Here is a 19,314-nt window from a genome sequence, read left to right on the forward strand (position 1 = left end):
CCCTGTAGCGATCTCAACGAGAGCACAATCCTAACCAGCAAGGAGGCCTACTACACATGTTACATATGCCGGCACGGTGGGCAACTGCTTCGGTGTATTGGGTGCGAGGGTGCTGTACACTTGGGGTGCCTTGATCCTGGGCAGCTGAAGAAAGGGCAGCAGTGGTGTTGTGATACATGCTCTAAGGCAGAACCCCAAGAAGGGTAAAGAGAAACATTTTGGTCAAATTCGTAGAGAGAGAGAATAAAAACCACCCATCAATTACCCATATTTACCCCCCTCTGTCTCTCGTCTGCTCTTTCTCGAGTCGCTAACAGTGTTTCTCATAACAGCTCACCTCTCCTCGTGCATGTTCGGTAGCCTAGTGCATCTTACTTTTGTATACCACCTTACAGCTTTCTAACATAATTCATTCATTGCATGCCTGCATTTGCTTATATTCCCAGCTTTATTAACTGTCACTCATTGCATTTAAAACTGCAGCTTTCTACTCTCTTTTAGTGAAGTTTCATCAGGTTATCTATATCAACACTTCAGCCAACTCAACAACATTTGCAGCCTTTGTAGGTTAGAATTAATGATAAAGCACTCTAATCGAGGTACCACTCATATCCAGTGTTAGTAGCTTTTGATTCCGTTGCAGTCTTGAGTACATCCTACAAATCAAAGCGTTGAGATTTTACATGGCAAATTATGTGACTTTGTAAAGTTTTGGTATTTCATAATTAAAGTACTAACAGTAAAACAAAATACTGTTAAGCAGGTTTTCCATATGTATAACAATTTGTCATTTTCTGTGGTCTGCAATTTGCCATGCAGATAACAAATAAAGTTATTCCTTGAAAGTTAGGCTAAAGATTGTCAAATTACTTCTTTTTTTTTCTTTTTTTTTAAATATAAAAACTAAAAATCTTTTTTTCTCTTGAGTGTAGACTTTGTATAAAAATGCAAAATTTTGATATGATATGAAACCTTTGTTACACAAAAGTAACATAATAACAAATTTGTCTATTATTGTATTGGTGAATGTCCTATATGCTCTGTGTGCATTTATTATATAAAGTGTATCAAGTGACTTTGTTTTTGCTTGTGTTTGCTACATGTGCCCATGCCTACAGTATGTTGTCTACTTACTGTAATTGTAACAATGTGTCCATCAGACTATGGCATGTTAATCTGTAGTTTGTTTTGATTGAACATTTTTGAAATGATTTGTATGTCTTTTTTCACATTTTGGCATAATTTCTTCCACGTGGTGGAAAATACATAACATTGTTGGAATGCATACTTACTGTGCTGTATAGTTTATACGATATGAACATCAGGCACAGTGGACATGTAGTCTAAAATTGACATTCACAGCCACAAACTGTAAAAATTTGAGTAAAAGATCGCCAAATGATAGATCTGTTGAACTGGGAACAGTCACACTAATGAATTAATTTGAAGTAATATTGTTAAACAAAACAATGGTCAATTATCTGTTGAAAGGGGGACAATGTTTGACCATGATTGGCCTTGGTGGCCTCGGTACATTTCCTGCCTGCATGCATTTACTTTCATTTTCTTCTTTGTTGTTACTGTCAGATTATTCAAGAGTTGTTTTATGATGAGCTTTATAGCTATACATGTCACTGTTGCATCTCATTGAGATCATTTGACTGTTGCAGCTTAAAATGAAAATGCTTAAAATTGTGGAGAAATCTCAAGATCTTGCATCCTTCATAAGTTGATAAAATTTCTTTGAAATTATGTAATACCATAATATTTTATCTCACTGACCTCCCTGTTTCCTGCACTTGCACTGTATGATTACTTTGCCTAATTCAGGGCAGTCTTAAGTTCTACTCCTGCTTAATAGGACAGAGCATGCTCTTGCGTTACCGTAGAAACAAAAATTGTGAAGTCATCTGGTCATGCCTAATGGAAAATCGCTGTTTTGATGAGATGAGGATATGTGTGAATGGATTTTTGCTTTAACTGGATCAGAATTTGTGTTTATGTTAGGAGAGAAGGGTTGGTGGGAGGGGTAGGAGAAGGTTGAAATTGTTTCGTTTACCATGAGAAATTGGTATCGGCTTCAACATTTTTGTTTTATATGATTTTTCAAGCTGACGTTGTCAGTTTCTTTTCTTGTATGTTTATATACTGTACATTGTTACACTACATCATGCTACAAACAAATTCTGCAAGCCCTAAAAAGAAAACATATTTCATTGCATCATTGCTCACTGAGCAATTGTTGTGACATGTTATACCAAACACCGCCCTATAGTTTGGTTGTTAGGTTTGGACTGTGCTATAGAACAGGTCATAAGTAGGATTTCTTGTCACATATCTTTTTTGAAATTGGACCTTTAAATTGTTTTGTAGTTGTTACCACACAAGCAATACAGTAAGTAGGCTCACACCCTTTATCTTAAACTTTGAAATGTTTGAATAAATGCAACACCACAGGATCATGTCCTCCAAGAGATAGAGCTGAAAATGTGCAAGTTTGATATGATGACATGATCCTTGTATCAATCATTTTTAAAATTCTTCCTATTTCTCTTGTTACAATCATTGCTGACATATCCTCAAATAATGATGTACATATCCTCTAGTGACATATATATCCTCTAGTGGTATCAACAGTCTTTATTGTTTGGCTAATACCTGTAGCACAGGAAAAGTAGCATTTCCTAATCTTAGCTCCAGAGTTACTTCCCAACTAACACATCAGTGGTAATATATCTCTAAAGGATGGAAACTGTAAAGTGAACATTTAATTGGTCATTTTGTGCGATACCTGACAAATTAGTCCAGGCTGCAAATGAATGATGTCGAGACTTTTTCCTCGATCATCATCTCTGAATTTCTGACCTGGATTTAATAATTAAATTGGATACTGCTGTCTTAACCTTCCTTATATCAAACAAAGTGGCCATTCTTACGACTGTTCGTAAGAATAATTTCCGACTACGCATGCGCAGTTGCTATTTTTATGACAGGAGAACTATTTTTTACGACCAGGAGTAACAATAATTTCCGGTTAGTGTTAGGATTGGGGTTTAGGGTTAAAGTTAGGGTTAGGGTTACCCATACTACATGCGCAGTTGCTTTAATTACTTTACTGCGCTTGAATTCGCCTTTGTCGTAAGAATAGTTTATAAATAATTGTTACAACTAGTCGTAAGAATAGCCACAGCCTATATCAAATGTTCCACCCTTCTTCTACAGAGTACCTCTTTGAACTATTCAACTTTATTAAAGAATGTTCTGTCTTTCAAAATCTTGTCTTGTGGTGTTGCCATTTTGCTGAAGCTGGTAACTACCGTAAAACCTGTGTTTGACCGCATCTCATGATATGCGACGAATGCTGTGCATATGACTGCTGCCTCTGATGATATCCTCTCAGGATGGTCGTTAAAGTGCATGGTGTACATTAACTAATTAATCAGATCTCATGTCGGGGTTTGCTTAAGTTATAGAATTACCGTAGTCATCATCCAGCATTATTGATGATTATTTAGACTAGTCAAGTGATTGGTGAAAAAGAACCGGGACACTTTTATCAACCTCATATTTAAATGTTGTAGATTGTACTTGCTAAGGAAAAATTGTGTGGAAGTTTGCAACTAGTTTGAAGGTGCAGTTACTCTGTAGAAAGAGAATTGATTTCTAGGATCGTATATGGCTTTGATATGATTTAGTAGGAACGCCGTTTTATCAGATGGTGCACACTCTACACAGGAAGTAAAACTGTATTCTGTTTGGCAATAAATGCTGGTGATATCCTCTGGGGAAAAATTTGTTTGCTACCCTCTAACAACAAATAACACATTAAGTAGCTTTAATAATTATTTATTTTAATATTGACCTCCTCTGATTGGTGAGACTTAGTTGATCTATCTATGAGCGGCCGTTACCACCTAAATAAAATACTGCCTAAACTCATTAAATCAATAACACTCTTTATAAGGTACTACTTAGTAAATGTGGAAAATGGAAATAAAGATTTATGGTAACAATGCTATCCTCTTCTTACTAAGAACTTCAAAATGGGTTATGATCTTTCAGGGAAGCTGCAGATACCAGTCAACATGGAGCAATCTGTGTCGAGTGTGGCCATGGTGGCAAACTCATCTTTTGTTCGACCTGCTCGTCATCGCTTCATCTGGGATGCTGCCGTCCTCCCATGACAAGGATGCCCCGCAAGGATTGGCAGTGTAAAGAATGTAAGGAGAATCCCCAAGAAGAAGTGGTTGCAGGTAAGAGTGACTTGCATATTGGCTGTGTTCATAGGTTTGAAAATTCATTGTCTCGTAATAATAAGGTATGCTAGAGAGGTTCAATATGAAGCTCTCAATATTTCAAAGCTTTGGAAGGTTATCTAAGTTAATACAGGGAGATACCTAATGATTCCAATATGAAGCTGCTGGTAGGTTGGGTTTAGTTGTAACCATTGAAGAGAAGGTGTCGTCAATCCCATACTCCAGTCTTTCCTAAAGAGAGAGAGACTTAAAAAGGAAGGAAGAGAGAGGGAGATATAGAACAGAGTTGTTTTACTCTCTTCGCTTCAGACCCTTGGAAACTGCCTGCTTCCCTGATTTATGTCAGTGAAGTGATTGTGATGCAAGAAATCATTAGTCTTTCATTTTGACGTTCTTGAACCTAACTGTAAGAGAAATGAGACGATTTACTTGACTTCTAATATGTTTACCAATGTCAGGAAAAGCTGGAAGACAGGCTAGAGGTAAAGCCCAGACCAACAAACCACTTGAGAGAGGTTCAAGACAATCCCGGCGAAAGACACAGGAGTCTGACAGTGAGGTCCACACAGTGCAGGTGGACGAGGAGATCACGTTAAACATCAGCGACGACGGTACCAAATTAAAGAAGTCTCTGCGGGAGGCCAGACAAGACTCCCAGCGACCCATCAGGGGCAAGAAGAGGACCAGGAGTGCGGAGGAAGATGCCGATACGGAAGAGGAGGAAGAGGCAAGGGCACTTCCAAGCAGAAAGAAATCCTTGACGGTCGTGCTGACCAGACAGGATAAAGAGCTCAGAAAATTGGTCTCTATCGGTAGGTTTTATTCTTCAGTTCACCTAGAAGAGAGAGTTGCTACTTGATGAGAATTTAAGATATATATAGCTTTAAAAACTTTACTTGGCAGTTCTACTCAGATAACTGATTATTACTGATGCTGACGTTTTTCCACACTTTTAATCAGACTGTTGTAATTTGTTTAGAGTGTTAAGGTTGAATAATTTTCTTTTTTCATTGAGCTGAATTTGTGAAATATCAGCTGGTAAAACTGGTTGCCTTTAAAGAGAAAAATTGGCAAATTTTGAAGTACTTCCATGACTCCCTCTCCCATTGAACTCCCCCTGCCCCTTTTAAACACAAAACAAGAATGAACAAACAGTACAATGTAAAGGGTATGATACTCTTTAATCAGTCATATCTGGATAACTAACCTTTGCAAGTATAACAACATGAGGTGCAACCTGTCTCACAAGGATGTTGACAACATCCTTGTAATCTCATTTCCATTAATGCAAAATATGCCCCGAACTTCCACGATAAGTTTATGACTAAAACCCCCATATTCAAAATCACTAACCCCCATTTGAGAGGGTTACTCTCTTCAAACTAAATAAATGTAATTTGGGAGTTTTTAGTTAGTAGATTCCATCTGGAGGTAAATCATGCTTCCCTGATCTCTTTTTGTTGAGCTTGACACTATTTATAGCATTGGTCATATGTCACTCCTTTCGATTACTCAACAGACGGGAGCCCTGAGACCTCATCTTCACACAGACGAAGGTCTTCCACCACAGCGAGGGGTTCATCTGATATGCACCAGCTTGGTCAGTGTGAGCAACTTCTCAAGGAACTGGTCAGACATGCAGATGCCGGACCATTCATGGTCCCTGTCAGCAAAAAGACGGTAAGTTCAACCCGTTTGCCTTTTGGGAGTAAATTACTGCCTCTGCGGTGTTTCCTCAGCTAAGACTCAAATTTACTTTGGTTTGCCCTATGGAGGAGGATATGTAGACACAAAACAGTTTCATTTTTTTCATTTTCATTTCAATGTCAGACCACCTCTGTAGTCATTAAGTTTGAGTTGGTAGTGAATGCAAAATATGTGTGTGTAGCCTGAGCATTACCCGGAAGTAACTGCTTGTTCCAGAGAATATTTTATCCAGTATTGCATCGCAAATTGTCAAATTGCTACACAAATGCACAGATTTATAGCAGTTTCTTATAGCAGTGTACATCTCTCTCAACATACCCATATGCTAAGCTTTCTAAGGCAACTTAAAATTGCCTTCCAGCCTGCTCAGGCAGATTGTTATCTTTACCTTCTGCTTAACCATCTAGGTGCCAGATTATTACCGAGTCATCAAGAGGCCAATGGACTTTTCTACCATGCAGAGTAAAGTAACAACCATGCAGTATGCGACTCCTGTGGAGTTTATCGCTGATCTGCGTCTCATTTTCACCAATTGCCAGCAGTACAATCGCTATCAGAGCTACGAGGCAAAGAAAGGCCGAAAAGTGTGGGCCTTCTTAGAACAGAGGGTAGAAGAGCTCGGACTGCAGACGGAGGTCGCTGTCAACAAACGAAAAGATCTGTCGCCCTCTGGTGGTGACACAGAGGACAGGCGCAGCAGCGGAGAAAGAAAGAGAGCTCGCCGTAAGAAGGTCATCACAGACGTATAGACCAGTACTGCATATGGAGAATTACTTACTGGTGAGCGACCAAACAGCTTGAGACATTTTGGCACACTTAGCACATGTGGAGTGAAATGGTCCAGTCTTGATTAGTAGCTGAACTCTGCTACACTGATTTTAGCCACAGTACTGAATGGGATCTGCGATGGAAGTGAACTATCACAAAACAGAAGTAGAACCGGGAAAAGCAAAGAGTATTCAGGTCATTGGAAAACTACCTATGAATAATATGTGTGAGGAGCATCATCTGTGTGTAAGGCATGGAAACGTGATGGAAAAAAGACTGCACAAATGCTGTGAGAGTATATATCAAGGACATGTATGCAAGCAGACCCTGGTTAAGATGTATGCATTGTTTTGAAAGATGGAATTTAAAAAATAAAAAAATGATTTGATAGATGGATGGATGGTTGGACGAACCTTCTATGAGTGTAACTTGTAAACGATTTTTAACTATCGTTGGAGGCTCAGGTGTTATCAGATGTAAATATTGTGACATTTGCATCATCAAACGGTCGCTATTGACTCTTTAAGGGTTACCTCTCTTGTGATTGGTCAACTAGCCTGCCAGATGGTTCATCTCCTTGGTTAGTCTATGATCGATGATGGTTACTGTCTGTGATATTAGTGTCCGGGGAAGGGCTGAAGTATAGAGTCCTTCATACCAAATTATGACTTCCATATGGACTCTCAGGGAATTTTCATATTTCATGTTTATCAAATATTGTCTAGTAATGTACTCAATTTACAGCTAAATTTAATAGTTTTGAATTTTTGTGTGATAGAAACAACTCAAGTAGTGTTTCTATAGCATTGACTCATGTGGATTTGAAGCGTGGTTTATACCTTACAAACATACTCAAGAGCAGAACTTGTGCTCTAAAGTTTGAAGTACTGTTGAATTAAAAGGACGGATAGGATAAGGAGAAAGGTAACACTCAGTCTATAAGGTGACTGGTGAGGGTATAGAACAGTAGTGTTACATGGTTTGATGTGATATGTAAACCAAGAGGATTTTGTTGATGGAAAGTAGAAGTGGGCAGTCTGTCACTACAAAATTTAATTTGCAGTTTGTTGTAGTAGGTTTGAAGAAAGATGGATTTATTATAAAACCTTAAAATATATATTATACGTTTCGTTTATGCAGCCTCATAAGCTTTCAGGTAAGATATTTAGTTATCTCATAGATGGGGCTCAAGTTTTTATAAAATCACCTCTATACAGCAAAGAGATGTAGCTGAGACAATAACAAAACTTATTGATGCTTTATCTCAGCGAGGTGAAAGAAAAATTACTGCAGCTTTGCAAATATTTTGATTGAGTTAGTAACAGTCACTTATATAGAGGTGGATTGAAACTTGCAGTGTAATAATTCTGCAGTTTCATTCTGCCCAATATCAGCCAATCACACTGAGGTTACTCATAAATGACAACCTAATGTCTTATTATAATAATTAACATTCAGCAATAAATAGCAATGATATTCCAAATGTGTTTAATAACACAGTAGACTACTTACTTGTTTATGTTTGTATAGCAGTCTTGAGGTTTATGTTTAATTGTGTCCGAAGACTTCAATGATGTATGAATGAAAAAGACAGATGTTATGTGCTCAAATCAACAAGAGTGTACCATAGGATATAATCCAATGCCTGCCAAGTCTTTTGCAATTTGCAGTGCATCACAGAATTTGCTTGAGAACACAACATTTGCATAATTTCTTTCAATATGTGTGTTGTTGGGGCAGATGTCATAAATCTAGGGTAAATAGGTAATGAAACAAGTTATAAAGACAAACCTTGATTGTTTGCACATAGAAAGTGTCATCTGAGTTGGAGTTAATCCAAAGACACTATTAGCATTTTGTTAAGCGGATCTGAAATCCATGTCTAAATAAAAATGGTAATAATGTTGTTTTCTTTTGTACAGGAAGTTTCATATGTAGTTTCTTGAGGAAGTAAGTGCGACTGGAAATATGATCCTTTGCCTAAGTTTTTTTTTTTTTTTTTCGCACTATGTGCTTCCATTTCTAGAAGAAACAGAAAACACTAAAATCCACTGCCAACTGAATGCTGCAAACAGCAGCTCGCCTAGCAAGGATCACATGTAGTGTTGGTTAACCCATCTTCATAATATGAAAAATAGCAACATTAGCATATATTATGTTAACTACTGCGATAAAACCCCACTGTACAGGACTTGAAAGGCATATTTTATTTGTGGGACGTTTCATCAAATTCAGTGGTCTTAAAAAGAAAAATAGGGTCTGTGTGTTTGTGAGGGGGTGGGAGGGAGAACATGTTCATGCCACCACACACAACACATGGAACATCACATACTTTTATTTCAGTTTGCAGTTTCTGGAAACTGTTTTTCCAGTGTACCATGATTTATAAGCTTGAATAAGAGGACCTGCATTTTAACAATCTACTAGATTACCAACAACTTCTTCACTCTTTTTTTTCGAAACACTTATCAATTTACTCTTTCCTATACATTTCACTTTAAAAAGCCTGACCACTGCTGTACCTATATCTTTCATTGATAAGGGATTACTTCAAGAAAGCTAAACATAGTTGTCCCTTTTTAGAAGGATATGCAATATTGTAGATTTAATTTTGCATGGCAAAGGTTACATTTTTCTAATAAATTGTAAAACTAGTCGAGGTGTAAACTAGTAATGTGAGAAATAAACAAATGCCAGTCTTGGTATGCAATATGATGGAGTAATATTGGGGTAATGGTGGATGGGAGGGGAGAGAGGGAGGGAGGGAGGGGGAATTTGGCTGAGTAAGAAGAAGAAGAAGCAAGGTTACACATGAATGATGGTATATTTAGGTTATGAAATGTTCACATTGTAAGATATTGTTTAATACATTTTCATTTCTTTTTTTCTTTTTCATTATTTTCATTTCATTGAAGTCATTTTTTCATGAGAATTACAAACATTGAGAATGTTGAAAGAAGAACTAATAGAGAGGATCTGAAAATGTTATGCATTGTCTCTTTGGGGAAATTATTTTCTTTGTATTATTTCCACTAATATATGACTTGAATATCGCTAACATAATAGAAAGTGTAACCCGGGGATTATTAGCTACTTAGATATCGCAAAATCGCCGTCAAGCATACTCAAAACCATTGACACTAAGAGGACAACCAACTCGGGCAAATCATTCCATTTATTCACACCCCTCTGAGAATTGAAGTTCTTACAAACATTTAATCTAGTGCAAGCTTTCTGCAACTTAACCGCATGTGGCCATCTGAAAAAGTTAACTTTCCGTTGCTTGCAAGTGACGTTTTGTTCGCGTCGCTAAAAAATGCAGACAGTACAGTAACGAAACGTGATACCTTGTTATCTTTAGCTGGACCTGAGATGTCCATCGCTGTATTGTTTGTACACTGTGCTGTGGGTATTGACCGCAGCTGTAGGCCTATGTACTGACTGTACACTAGTGTCTAATTACCGATGGTAGCAAGCTGTGTGTGTGTATTTTCTGGGATCGATGGTGGTGTCTAACACTTCTGTTACACCTCATTTGAAACTAGGTCAGATTACCGGCATTAGACGTTTCTTTTGGCGCGAGTCTTCACACCCTTTAAGACGATGAACTCTAGTGAATCCTACCCTTGAAAAATACCCTCATAAACCCACTAAATGCTTAATCATCAATACAAAGGAAAATCTTGCTTGAATCAAATGCCCTCGGAATTTTTTGACTACAGGTTGATGAGATATGAGAATCCGGAGCCTCTCATGATAGCAAATATCCTTCGATGAGTGAATTGTCCTAGTAGTACATCATTGAACCTTTTTCAAAGCTTCTTCTTTGTAAGGATTCCAAACCTGAAAACAGTATTTTCAAGATGAGGCCGTTCCAACTGCTTATACAATCTAACACCAATTTCTAATTGTATCTCAAAGAAAGGGGACGTTTGCAAAGAAACGTAAGTTATAATCTTTGACCGTTTCATACCATTTGGCCTTTTCCAGAAGTTGAAAACTGGCCACATCATTAAGATAAGCAAAATGCTTCCCAGGGAAAGTAAATAAACACTGACAAGGCCAAAGCTGACCCGATCATATTGTGAATAACTGAAACTGATCGAAGTGGATGCTGCATCGAAAAATGTTCACAAAATAATACTGTTTTAAGTAGATCGTCTTTGTTTACTTGTGAACAGATTTGGGAGAGTTACTTTTTGTCTAGCCTGGGTTCTTTGTGTTGAAGCAGTGGAGGTGCTGATGATGATACAGGTGAGATTTGTCAGTCAACATCAAGATACGTGCAGTTAGAACATATACCCTGTTGTAAACCAACCCCACAGCGAATGGACTGCAACATAAGATTTATGTGGTGTTTGGTAGGCGACAGTTTTAACACTAACAGAAATTTTAACAAATGTGTGAATTGTTGAAAATCAACTGTTTTTTAAGTCCCGTAAGATTGGTTATATTGCCAAACCGTCAGCTACTGTAACTGTAAGCGTACGGTAATGTAGCAAATTTATTCCTTTGACAATGCAAGACTTTGAAATGTTTCTAACATATCATGAAGATAGCTCTCCCATATGGTCTAGTGGTTAGGATCCGGCGCTTTCACCGCCGTGGCCCGGGTTCGATTCCCGGTATGGGAACATATTTTTTTGACTCGTCTCTGCAACCTTCTAAACAATGTCTCGAAGCTGCTAAAAGAGGTAATAGGGTTTTAGGTATGATCAAGAGGAACTTCAGTTTTCTGAAAGAGGACATCGTAGTTAGGCTTTATAAGCAGTCGGTTAGGCCTCATCTGGAATATGCTGTGCAGGCTTGGAACCCATATTTTGCTAAGGATAAGGAAGTACTTGAAAAGGTCCAGATGAGGGCTACTATAGGATGATTAGTTCCTTAAAGAGTGTTCCTTATTACAGGCGGTTACAACTGTTGAATCTCACCACACTGGAGCTAATTCGGAGGTTACATGGGGACTTGATTCAGGTTTTTAAGATTGTGTATGGTTTTGACAATTTACCCTTTACCACATTTGCATGTTTGCTAACAGTAGTTGTACCAGAGGTCCATGGGCGGTGATCCGTACTTCCGAGTGGGGGGGATATGACCTTGTTGACTATCTAAGCGTAGCGCCACCATGAGTTGGCGCGAAGCGTACAAGAAAATTTTGGGATTTACAAACCCTCTAGATGGCCGGAAACGGCACTTGCCGAGGTTTCCAAGCGGCATATACCCAACTTTAAAATAGGGATTTCATGTCCGAAATATCTCATAAGCAGGATCCAAAATACTTTTTTTTTAATTTCGGGTGTTATTTTGGGAAAATTGCCCCTGTCAATCTTGTTTCAGGCGCTAGGTTAGAATGTTCGAGAGCTCTTTATATTATTCGATGAAGAAAATGGCCTCATGCAGGCTGTTATAGGCCTATACACTTGCAATACACAATTACACATAGTTACATTCCTAGGTACCGATTGCTAGGGCATCCAGGTGAAACGTACGTGTATTAACAGGGGCGTCGGAAGCTATTTTTGATTGGTACGGAAGATCAGAGTGTAGCCATCTACCATAATTATCGGGGGGGTGGGGGACGTTTGGAAGGTCAAACTACGCTACGCGCCACCATTGGTTGGCGCGTAGCGTATTGGAGAAAATTTTGAAAAAATGCCTCCCAGATTGCAGGAAATGGCACTTCCCGAGCTTTTCTTCTGTGCATTCTCCCTTGTCTGTTTTTGTGCCCGATTAATCTTCTGAAACACATTTTGAAGTATGTTTTCATTTTGGTTCTTTATTTTTTTGCCTTTTTTTCTTCTTAGTGCTACTTTTTTCTCCTTTTTTTTTTGCGCCGTGAATATTGGTCCGGCGAACCGCTCCGACGCCCCTAATTAAGCATTACCCTGGTAACATGAGATTCTCAGCTGTTCGAGGGAACATGTACGTGTGTAGGCCTACTATAGGGCCTATATGAATACTATGAGGGTGCATATATGTACTATATCAATACCGTGGGCGCAATAATACATTTTGTTGTTATAGGGCCAATGAAGCCTACAGTCAACTATTCTTGCTTTATAAAGACGGTTTATTTGAAAAGATCGCACTGCGTTTATGGTATAGGCGAGAAATGAAGCTAAAGAGAGCCGTACATTCGCGATGATGCATAAATGAAGGCATGAAAATATTCTTATTCCTGGCATTTGGTGGGGGGGATATGGTGTATTACATCCCCTCCACCCATTTTCATGGGGGGATATATCCCCCCATCCCCCCCCAGGATCGCCGCCCATGCAGAGGTCATAGTCTTAAACTCCAAAAGTCACATAGTAGGATTAATATTCGGCATAACTTTTTATCTAATAGGGTTGTGAACGAGTGGAACAGTTTGCCTGAGAAAGTTGTACTTGCAAGTAGTGTCAATGGGTTTAAGAATGCTTTGGACAAGCACTTTAAGCATTGGGTCTAGGTGTTTGTGTCTTCAGTTTTTTTCTCTCTCTATATGGTCCTTGATGGGGACTTAAGTGTCCCTCCTGATCCTTTTTTCTACTAAACTAAACTAAACTAAGTTGCATGAAGGAAATCATTGCTCATACGCGGTCATGTATATAATTGTTATTTTTTGTACATCTCAGCTTAAAGATCTGCTTTATTGGCTCCAATTTTAGCCGCACAAGGCTATAGCTAGGAAAGTTTGGTGATTATGTAATCGACCTGCCATGGTCGTAAATGGACCTCATACTCAACAATTAGCCTGCATATACTGTAGCTTCTTAATTCCATAAGGCTCTTTGTGTAAACACTGTGTGAAAATTAGTTCATGTCTACAGTGTAGTATGAATCATATACACAAAGACCCTCATACAAGAACAAATATGTGGCAGGTGTTGCAGACTAATTGGTAAAGAGAGGTCATTTTTTGTAATCTCAAGAAACATTTTATGATGGCGTGCTATAGTCTACACAGCAGACCTTTAAGGATGTAGCCTTATCTACATACTGTACAGTACCAGCATGTACTGTACAGTATGAGGGTGTTACTAAAACGAATGACAATTGCGTTACACATAACGAATGATAATATGTTGTACACACTAAAAAATTGCGTTGACTAAAACGAATGACAGTAATGACAGCACAGACATTTGCTTCAACCGGATATCACAGTTCAGACTTCCTGGGTATCTAGATCTAGTAAAGTATGGACAAGATAAAAACACACCTTACAGTAAGCGAAATTGTAAGTTTGATTTTAAAAAGTAAATTTAACGTCATTTTTCTGATATTAATTGTTAGAAACTAACGATACTATAATCTTGAAACGGCTTCAGTTATCTTTCTTTATAAATCTACAGAGGTAAAAAGCACAGCACTCAAGCGCATTCCCACACAAAAACTTTCCCTGTGGTTTCTATCCGTAAATAACACGAAAACCCTGCTACTGTACCACGTAACATGCGATTTTCTCAAATTTCCTCAAATCATTTTTGCGCAGGAAACCAATAACCGCATTTACTCCACTCCGTTGATCATTCTATCTCCTCTCAACACTGTCATTCGTTGTCATTCGTTGTCATTCGCTGTCATTCGCTGTCATTCGCAAATGATAATTAACCCGGCCTGTACAAAGTCAATTGTCATTCGGTCATTCGCTGTCATTCGTTTTAGTTTGTCCCCAGTATGAGTAGAGGAATAACTTATATATCCTCCACAAAACATCAATTAAGTGTGTCTAATTATATCTAAGTTTACTTTGGTTTCTGTACGTAATTAATACTACTTAACTTTGCTCGTTTGTCTTTAGCAGATCGATACAGCAGTATTTTCACAATTAACCAATTACATAAATTGAGATGGATCTGGCTGGTGAAGATACTAACAAGACCAAAGATGAAAACCTAGACAGCAGCTCAGCTGATGGTAACTATAGATACTATAAAGAATTCTACAATTTTGCCATTTCAAACTTGGTGAATCTTGCATGAGCAGAAATGTTGGTGGTGGATCATATTTGTGTCAACTTTAGACTTATTGAATTAACACGTGTTCAGAATATCAGAAACTGTTTGGTTATTAACTTATTGTGAAGTACAGTAAGATAACATCAAATTTTTGGTTTCGATGATAATTGTAACCTTTGCATTCATGATTGCGTAAGGGTGCGTGTGTGTGTGTGTGCGTTTGTGATGCCCAGCTTTTAAACACGATATCTCAAGAAGGGAAGGTCAGACCAATTTTTTATATAGTGTGTAGAAGTACCACATTAAGTACAAAAAGCCTAATGTTTTGGTGGAAGTCAAATGTCATTTGGGGTCATCAGAGGTTAAATTGTGAAAACCTTGTTAACATGATATCTCAATATTGGAAGTTTGGGCAGCTCTCACACTTGGCATGAAGGTGTACAACGTTGATTAAAAGAAGCCTATTGATTTTGGTGGAGGTCAAAGGTCATTTGGGGACAACATGTCAAAGATTGAAAGGCTTGTAAACGTTATATTGCAAGAAGGGAACGTTGGATATATCTCATATTTGGTTTGTAGATGTACCATATCAAAGTTAAGGAGCCTATTATCGCTTTGGTGGAGGACAAAGATCATTTGAAGTCAACAAACGCCAAACATTTACTTCACTCCCCTCTTACTTGTCTCTATACACTAACACACCTTCCTAAACATAATATCGCAAGTGAAATATAGTAAATCTTATTTGACTTATGATTGCAAATGTGTGACTCTCTTTCTTCCATTTCTTCATTTTTCTGTTGCTATTTTTTAATTACCCCCCCCCACCCCACCCCAAAAAATATGATAAGAATAATAAAATAAGTAAATAAATAGAAGAGACACAAATTCAGTTGTGGCAAATTGCATGGTTACTGTTTGAAACTGACATTTGTTATTTTTTCTTCATCAGAAGTTTTTATCAAGGTCGAGATTGGTGAGGATGATGACAGTGAAGTAAATACACAGAAAGAAACAGGTTTGTGGATATTAAGTTGTGGATGGCTACGAATGGGAAGAAAAGGGGAAGTTAATTGCCAGATAAAAAACTATGTATTTTACTGAGAATGTCTAAAGAAAATGTGTTTTAAGTTTATGATAATGTATATATAATTTACCTGCTCCATAGCATGTAACTGTTGCTGAGATAAAAATAATAGAATAATAGAAGCAAGTTTGAAAGACTCAGTCCATTTAAAGCATCTCAGATTAATTTTCATATCAGTGATTTTGACAAGTTTATGAAAGAATTGACTTCCCTGATGTTAAAAAAAGGCCTTGTGCTAGCTGTTAGTTTTGGTGCAGATGAAATGTTAGTCTTTCAAATGGCTAATTTTTGTTTTTCAGCAATTCGATATTTCTGGTGGTCCAGATGATCTTTAACACACAATATTTGGTTAGATATTGTATAAATGTCACAACTCACAAAATATTTAAAACTTCAGAAAGTCTGGACATATTAGTGTAAACCTATGACACTATTTATAGAATATGGACCTAGTCTAGCCTTTGCATGAAAGAAGGACTGAAAACCAATATTGTCATTCACAGTTGAGAGAAATTACTGAATAAATGTGCCTTTTGTAGAAACTTTGGGTAATCTGGTGCGAGTGAATTATAAATTGAGATAACAGGCAATCAGCTGTTTGTAAAACCTTGAGTGAATGTTGTGCTTAAGAGTGAATTATGTTCTGATAACAGTCAACCAGCTATTTGTAAAACCTTGAGTGAATCTGGTGCTTAAGAGTGAATTATAAAATTCAGAGAACAGGCAACAAGCTGCTCTACCAGAAAAGATGCATTTTAAGACTGGAAGAGCTGTTCCCTTCAAGTAAACATAGAACACAGTTATACTTAAAGCTTGACATGCTCTCAGTAAATGCTTTTTTTAATGTTTTCTAATATTTATCACAGGGGGAGGAATTGATCAAGCCCCGGTACAAGTTTCTTCTGCTATTGATCACAGATTGTCCATACATCATCCTGAAAGTGAAAGGATCACAGGGACAGAGAGTGCAATAAAGATGAACCACACGTTACCAAAGTCCTCTTTGAGGGGCGATGAGAATCTCACACTGGTTCCTGCGGGGTTTGTTGGAGTCGTTAATCATGACGAGGAAGCTGCCGATGTCACTCATACGGCAATGTGTGAAAGTACAGATGAATATTGCACCATCTCTTTTCCTGATGAACTCGATCAGTCTGAGAACAGGCATTACAGCTCTTTGAAAGATGAAACAAATTTGAACGCTCAAATCCTTGAGACTAATGATGACTCGTGCCAAGGTGACATTCCATTAGAATGTCAATACTGCAGCAAGGTCATGTTAAAGCAGAGTGCATTGCTAGTACATGAAAGAACCCACACAGGAGAAAAGCCTTACCTTTGCAAGTTTTGTGACAAAGTCTTTGCCTATTCTGGCACTTTGAAGACCCATGAGAGCTTGCATACTGGCCAAAGACCGCATCAGTGCAAACTCTGTGGTAAAACGTTCAACAGGCCCAGTCTCTTGAAAGCCCACGAAAAACTGCACTCTGGCGAGGAAGCCTACGAATGCAAGCAATGTCCGAAAGCTTTCAATACCTACAGCCGGTTGAAGACACACCAGACGACACATTTGAGTGAGAAACCTTTTCAGTGCAGCTTCTGCGAGAAGACTTTCAACACGGCCCATTGTACCAAGAATCATGAGAGAATCCACACAGGTGAAAAGCCGTATCATTGTCCATATTGCACCAGAACGTTTTCTCGAGTTTCAGGTCTGATAGTTCACAGGAGAACTCACACCGGTGAGAAACCTTACAAATGTCAGTTCTGTGACAGTTCTTTCACCACTTCGAATTGTTTGAAAAGGCATGAGAGAGTTCACACGGGAGAAAGACCCTATCAGTGCCACTTTTGTCCCAAGGCCTTCTCTCAGTTGTCGACCGTGAGGAAACACGAAAGCATTCACAGCGACGTGACCCCGTATGGTTGTCAAACCTGCGACAAATCATTCCCCACCATCAGCTGTTTAAAGGCTCACGAAAAGACTCACTGCACCGACAGACCATTCAAGTGTCAGTACTGTGGGAAGGGGATTATGTCAGCAGCCGGTCTACGAATACACCTCAGAAAGCACACCGGCGAGAAACCTTATGCCTGCAAGTATTGTGGCAAAGCTTTCTCGGTGACTTGTTCATTGAAACTACATGAGAGAATACACACAGGTGAGAAGCCATACCAATGTGAACAGTGTAACAAGGATTTCAGAACAGCCAGCTCCTTAAACCGACATAAAATTGTTCACAGTGATATCAAGCGACCTTATAAATGCCAGGATTGTGGGAAGAGATTTAGAAAAGTGGATACGTTAAAGCTACACCAAAGGCAGCACGCTGCTGAGAATTCCTTCCGCTGAAACACTTTGCAACAGCACAGTCTATTTTAAAGTCACATGAGAGAACACACATACTGTAGTTGAATAGTCTCACGAGTGTGAGTATCAGAGCAGTGCTACATGTAAAATATCTTCATATTTGAAGGCTCATGAAGGAAGAATCACATAGGTATAGAATCTTTCCATTGATACCAATTCATAAAAGTAACTCTTCACATTGTTTTGCATTATATACTGTACATATGTGTGTATGTGCATGTGTGTATGTTTTATTTATGAGTGTACTTATTTGTTTTCTATTTAAGTCAGTGTGATATTGTATTGCTTACTTACCAATACAACATTGTTTTGAAATGTTGGGTTTTGCATTACCTTTAAATTGTATTCAAAGTAACTTAAGCCAGACTTGCAGAAGGAGTTCAGTAGAATGAGTACAAGAATTTCCACGCTATGAGTATGAGTGTAGGTACATGGCGATCGGCATGATCATGTACCAGTACTTAATTTTGTATTAGTTTTTTACGACTATTGAAGATGATAGTACAAGTAAGAGGACAAATCAACAAGGCTTTGTACATGTACAGCTAGATGCGAGAATACGAGTACAGAATCAGTACAAGTCTTGAAGCTTAGGGCTCTCATGGCTTTTGCGACGCATAACTTGAAGGTCATCAGTGTTGCTACAAAATGTGCTAGAAATATAGAATACTTAAGCAGTCACTATGTTCAAAACTTCAATTAGCAGTTTACATCCAACTGAAATATGTTCTCTTTATGGCAATGCAATATTATTAATTTAATATTCTCTATGTCAAGCAGTAATTTGAAGGTCCTGAAATGTCAGACCTTCTACATATTAACTTAAAAGTTTGAGGAATTTTCGGTACACAAACTTTGAAAGCTGATGCTCTTTAATTTAATTGAAAATACACATAGTGTGAACAGAGAAGAAATACATTTGCTTATCTTGCCTTTCATATTTATGTTTGTGTACATAGAAAGTAATAAACAGTTCAGATTTGAAAAGTTGTTTCACATGTATTCTTTTGAAGTAACTAATCAGAGCAGGCCCTTGAGTATACCGTTCTACGAATGATAGAAACATGATATTCATACTGCTGGTACTGACAATACGAGTGCTCAGAAGCGCCGCGGGACATGACACTACAGTATAAAAAAAATTGTCCCAATTGGGTTCACTGTACTACCAATGTAGCTTAA

At 38.1% G+C, this 19,314-nt stretch overlaps 2 protein-coding genes and 1 non-coding gene across 12 annotated transcripts in view; all 3 read left to right on the top strand.

The window, feature by feature from the left end:
• LOC139971294 (bromodomain adjacent to zinc finger domain protein 1A-like) overlaps positions 1-9,719 on the top strand; it is a 30,348-nt gene extending 20,629 nt beyond the window's left edge. The window contains exons 20-24 of one of the 2 annotated variants that reach the window (XM_071977624.1): positions 9-203; positions 4,063-4,253; positions 4,715-5,068; positions 5,776-5,936; positions 6,371-9,719. In XM_071977624.1, the coding sequence (XP_071833725.1) occupies positions 9-203; positions 4,063-4,253; positions 4,715-5,068; positions 5,776-5,936; positions 6,371-6,712 (1,243 nt within the window). In that variant the 3' untranslated portion in view covers positions 6,713-9,719. The remainder of the gene's footprint in view (positions 1-8; positions 204-4,062; positions 4,254-4,714; positions 5,069-5,775; positions 5,937-6,370) is intronic. The other variant, XM_071977626.1, reaches the window with a different exon arrangement.
• A 152-nt stretch (positions 9,720-9,871) lies between these two features.
• LOC139971297 (uncharacterized) lies at positions 9,872-19,297 on the top strand. 9 transcript variants are annotated; one of them, XM_071977630.1, is made up of 4 exons: positions 9,872-10,985; positions 14,518-14,633; positions 15,627-15,692; positions 16,625-19,297. In XM_071977630.1, the coding sequence occupies exons 2-4, from the start codon at positions 14,567-14,569 to the stop codon at positions 18,112-18,114; spliced, it is 1,623 nt and encodes a 540-aa protein (XP_071833731.1). In that variant the 5' UTR covers positions 9,872-10,985; positions 14,518-14,566; the 3' UTR covers positions 18,115-19,297. The 9 variants fall into 9 exon arrangements, with proteins under 9 accessions (XP_071833731.1, XP_071833730.1, XP_071833738.1 ...); XM_071977629.1 differs by having other exon boundaries at positions 14,521-14,633; XM_071977637.1 differs by having other exon boundaries at positions 14,521-14,633; positions 16,628-19,297.
• Trnae-uuc (transfer RNA glutamic acid (anticodon UUC)) lies at positions 11,294-11,365 on the top strand. Its single transcript has one exon. It is a non-coding gene; the product is annotated as a tRNA-Glu (tRNA).
• Positions 19,298-19,314: the final 17 nt, after the last annotated feature.

Source organism: Apostichopus japonicus, chromosome 8, assembly GCF_037975245.1.
Source record: "Apostichopus japonicus isolate 1M-3 chromosome 8, ASM3797524v1, whole genome shotgun sequence".
NCBI classification, from domain to species: Eukaryota; Metazoa; Echinodermata; class Holothuroidea; order Aspidochirotida; family Stichopodidae; genus Apostichopus; species Apostichopus japonicus.